Source organism: Callorhinus ursinus, unplaced genomic scaffold (assembly GCF_003265705.2).
Source record: "Callorhinus ursinus isolate GAN/ISIS: 27379988/994484 unplaced genomic scaffold, GSC_fseal_2.0 scaffold11, whole genome shotgun sequence".
In the NCBI taxonomy this organism is placed as follows: domain Eukaryota; kingdom Metazoa; phylum Chordata; class Mammalia; order Carnivora; family Otariidae; genus Callorhinus; species Callorhinus ursinus.
This window is the reverse complement of record NW_027397073.1, coordinates 49692805-49697570: the sequence shown is the minus strand read 5'-3', so window position 1 is coordinate 49697570 and position 4766 is coordinate 49692805. Positions and strand designations below refer to the sequence as shown.

Below are 4766 nucleotides of genomic sequence, written 5' to 3'. Positions count from 1 at the left end.
ATACCGTGGTTATTTCTTTTAGGTCAACTAGAGTTCCTCAAAAAAGAATTAAGCTATATTATTCTGTTCATTCAAACATTTGTTCAAATATTTATTATTCATTCACCAAATACTGTCCACTGTGTACAAAGTGCCTAACAGATGTTTGCTGAATAAACAAAATTCTAAGTCACTGGGATTTAGTGAATGAGTCAAGAAACTCCAGCTCTTATGTTTGGATTCTCGTAAAAAAGAGAAATTTATTTACCTCTCAGGTCTTAGTTGTGCTCCAGATAGTTAATAATCATCTGTAATATAATAATAATCCTATTACATCAGCTACCTGTTAAATCAATTAATACCAGGTTTTTCAGCCAATTTGGAATTTAAGTCATACAAACCTGAATGATTCTGTTAATTTTAAAGAAGACTGTAATGCTTCAAGTAGCCACCATTGTTCACAATTCCCACTTAAGGGCAAGACTATGCAAAGTTATCTTTTGGTTAAACTTCCTGTATTCTCGTTAGATGTCCACGAAGGGAGAAGGTACACATGGAAGGGAATAAGAGCGTTTAGGTCAGTGCTGCTTTCCCCACAGCATAATTCCAACTGAGAAAGTTACTGCCTCTTGGCTTTTCCTTGGTCAAGCCTCTCCAGTCAGGAGACAAGGGAGAAGTTGCTAAGGAGAAGAGGATTTTGCAACGGGTGCCTCTACCGTGGACGCAGTGCCACCCATTTTCAAACGAGCGCCGAGTACTGCATTCCTCTTCGGTCTTTCTTTCAGCAGAGGCTTCTATGTGCAGCAAAGTTAACGGATACTAAGATATTGATAATGATACTCATATTCCCAGAGAAGCTACATTTGCTTTCATTATTTCATTCGCGCTTTTCGACTGTCCTGTGAAACCAGCATTGTTTCTATTTCACAGAAGAGGGAACTGCTCCTAAGCCACAGAGCCCAGTGAACTACAGGGTCCATGAACTACTCAGCAAGGCGGTAGCTAAGACCACTCCCTCGGGAAGAATGACTGAAATCACGGGCACTGCCAACACTTCCCAGCGTGGGGCACTTCCAGGTAACCCACCTGCCCTGGATTCCCAGGCCGGTTACCTTCCCGCGCGACTCAGTAAGCCTTACTAGCCGTCATTCACCCGGCTTCCCCTAAGCAGGAAAATCACCGCTGGTGCGCGTCCCGGCCTATTTCCCGCCAGGCAGCACCGAGCTTACAGGGCGAGGATGCCCATAAGCTGTCACCCTAGGGTTCTCCACGAATCCGAACTTCGCATAGTGTGGCCGACTCAGCCTTCCAACGCCCGGCTGAACTCTCACCACAGTAGCTCCCAGAGGCCAGCGGGCCCACCCCTCGGCTCATAGGCCGCTCTAGCCGCGCACGGAGACGGCAATCTCGTTGCTCCCGCTTAACGTCATCGGCGGGCGCCGCAGCGCGGTGGCGGGCACGCGCCGCCGAGAAGATGTCTCCGACGCCGCCGCTCTTCAGTTTGCCTGAAGCGCGGACGCGGTTTACGGTGAGTGGACGGTGGCAGGGTGGGGCCTTAACCCGCTTCTATCTTTTTCCTCGTCTCCCTGAAAATACTCGAATTTTGCCCTGTGGTAAAGCGGGAACTGAGGTGTGTACGCCGCGATGTCGGTGCCCGGCCCCGTCGGGGGCTGGGAGGTGGGAAAGACGCATTACTTGCCCCTTCCGTGGGTCGTGTGCTGTCCGCCGCCGTCCTTCTGCCCGCAGGTCTCTGAACCCGGCGTTCTGGGCGCTTTTGTGGCCCGCGTGGAGGACTCAGCCGCAGACTACCTCCGGTGCGGTCGAGCTCTTTTGCAGTGCTCGCTTGCCAGACAGGTGTCTCCAAAATTGCTTAAGGGTGAGGGCGCGAGTGGTTTTAGCCCAGAGAACTGGCGCCGGTTCCGCCTCCTTAGCCGCCAGGTGGTAGTTCCGGCCGCTCATTCACCACCCTTTAACCCTCGGTGTCTGACTCCTAAGAGATTAACGAGGAGATCCTAAGTAGGAAAAGGCAAACAGATCAGCTTGGGAATTGTTGTCGGATGTCATTTTATTCTTACACAATGAGGAAGAGTAGTTTGAGCATTTGGGAAACGCCTTAGAGAGTGTTTTCGTGTTACCTTAACTCTTAGAATAGCACAGTGAAGTAGGCAAAGTTCTGTTAATACTGGTAGATGAGATAGAACTTGAGACCACACCCCCCCCAGAAGTAAGGTGATGTACTTCGCTGGTTTTCTGACTTCAGACCCAGTATTCTTTTTATGTTGCCCATCAGAGCATGAAGAACCCAGTTTTAAGTTGTTTGCCTGTATTTGTTTTTAGCATTTGCGCCAATATTTCAAGTCATGATTCAAACTACTCAGATATTTAACTGTGCTTACCTAGTTCTAGTGACGCCAGAATAAAAAGTTTTCTTGTGTGCACGTTATTTTTTTTATCCCATACAATGAGGGTTTGTTTGTTAATCAGGTTATATGTTGTTTATGTCTTTAGAGTCGTTTTCTTTCTGTAATCCCTGGTGCTCTGAAATTCTGCTAAGAGTAACTGTTAGAAATATCCAGTATCATATTAGTCCCGGATGGGACCGTTTAATTTGAGATCATCTAGCGCAGTGCTTCTTAAGGTTCAGTGTGCAGTGGAATCATTTGGAGATTCTGGTTCAGTAGGTCTGGAATGGAGCCTGAAAGTCTGCATTTCTAACAAGTTCCCAAGTGATGCCACTGTTGTTAGTAATAAGCATCTACGACAGCCCCCTTATTTAAGAGGAAATTGAAGCACAAAGAGATAAGGAGATATGCCCAAGATTATACTGTCTACTCTTGGCAGAATTGGGAATGGACATTTCCAGTGTAAATCAGACTCCTGGGGGTAATGAGATGACTTTCCAAGTGCATGTGAATTTCCACAGAATGAATGACTTTGCAATATTTTTGTCTTTCATTTTTTTTTTTTTTAGGTTTTATTTTTAAATAATCTCTACATCCAAAGGGGGGCTTAAACTTAAAATCCCAACATCAAGCATCACATGCTCTACCTACTGAGCCAAAATCCCTTTTTATTGTTTTGGCTTTGAATTATGACTAAGACAGTTAACAAGTATTCAATATGGACTGTGTCAGGGACTGGGCTGAGCAAACTAGAGAAGGTGGGGCTTGAGATGGGTCTTGAAGAATGGATAGAATTTGCATGAGCCGGTGGGAAGAACAGTGAGTAAATACACTAGAATTAACTTGATAGAAAATAATGAAAAAAATAGCTAGACCTTAGTGGAGACTGTTAGGCGGTTGTGGGAAAGAAGGTTGGATAGACTGAGGGAGATAACATTAAGGACCTGAGAGGGGGCTATGAAATTTTAAAACCAAAGCCTGTAAATAAGGAGCCATTTGGAGATTTAAAAAAGGGCAGAATATTCTCATGAATGTGATATTTAAAGAAATGGTAGGAGGGAAAGCCTGGAATGAGAAAATCTAGTTGGCAAGCTCTTGTCAAGTTTAAAGTGATTAGGATCTGTATCATTTAGTGGTATTTGAATAAGAATTACTGATGTAATGACTGATAGGTAATTTTTTCCAAGTATAAGCATTTCCAATTGAACATAATATTAACGAGTGTTGTCTTTCCACTTACATACTATTTTTATTTTTCTAGAAGTCTACCAGAGAGGCCCTGAACAACAAAAATATCAAGCCATTGTTGAGTACCTTCAGCCAATTACCTGGCAGGTAAGGCATTGATATCCACGAAATACACTTGCCAAGATCTTTATACTTACCTTGAGCTGTTTAAAAAATGTAGGTGTCTTTTGTTTTTAATAGTGAAAATGAAAAAAAATGTACCCTTGACCAAGCTTTCAGAGGTGTTCTAGAAGAAGAAATTGTAAGTATGTTTTTCTTTACTCTTAAAATTTGGCTGCTAAATTAATCAGTGTTATTTTTTAAATTGTTTTTATTCTCAGAATGGATATTTAAACAAGATTATTTTTTCTATAGTGAGCTTGCTACCTTGTGAAAGCTGACTTGATCATAGTATAGGAGTTATGTAATAGTTAAGGATTTTGACAGCCCAAGTGCAATTTAAGGGTTTGGTTTAACAAATGAGCTCTCTCCAAGTGAATATAAGAAAAGTTGATATGAGATTTTCCTGAGCCAGAACTAGAATTTGAAGGTGGACCCTCTCACATTGCTCTATAAACAGTGACCCACCTTTGGTAGCGTGAAGGTCTAGTCCAAGGATGTTCAGCATGGGAATTGGATTCCATGCCCTCATTTTCCTGTGGCAACCTCATCAGTTAGTATACAAAAATAACCAAAGCCTATCCAACTTCAGTAGAAAAATTTAACCTACACATGAAAACTCTGAATTTATTTACCATTAGTGGGGCACCCAAAGGAAGGGAAAAGGGAAAACTTTCAGCAGTTTATTCTTGGTCAAGTGAGAGTTGTGTCCCAAGAAGCTAGATCCTTTTTTTTTTTTTTTTAAAGATTTTATTTTATTTATTTGAGAGAGAGAGAATGAGAGACAGAGAGCACGAGAGGGAAGAGGGTCAGAGGGAGAAGCAGACCCCCCGCTGAGCAGGGAGCCAGATGTGGGACTCGATCCCGGGACTCCAGGATCATGACCTGAGCCGAAGGCAGTCGCTCAACCAACTGAGCCACCCAGGCGCCCAAGCTAGATCCTTTTTTAATGGCCATAATACAGTGTCCTTTCTTTTGAACAATTCTCTATCAAAACTCACTTTTTTCCTCTTCTTCAGACCTAGTCAGTTACATGTT

The 4766-nt window shown here is 43.3% G+C and overlaps 1 protein-coding gene across 2 annotated transcripts in view; it reads left to right on the top strand.

Annotated features, from left to right (window-relative positions):
* Positions 1-1167: 1167 nt before the first annotated feature.
* The window catches only part of THOC1 (THO complex subunit 1), a 54121-nt gene continuing 50522 nt past the window's right edge, over positions 1168-4766 (top strand). The window contains exons 1-3 of one of the 2 annotated variants that reach the window (XM_025886485.2): positions 1168-1507; positions 3643-3716; positions 3810-3870. In XM_025886485.2, the coding sequence (XP_025742270.1) occupies positions 1454-1507; positions 3643-3716; positions 3810-3870 (189 nt within the window). In that variant the 5' untranslated portion in view covers positions 1168-1453. The remainder of the gene's footprint in view (positions 1508-3642; positions 3717-3809; positions 3871-4766) is intronic. The other variant, XM_025886483.2, reaches the window with a different exon arrangement.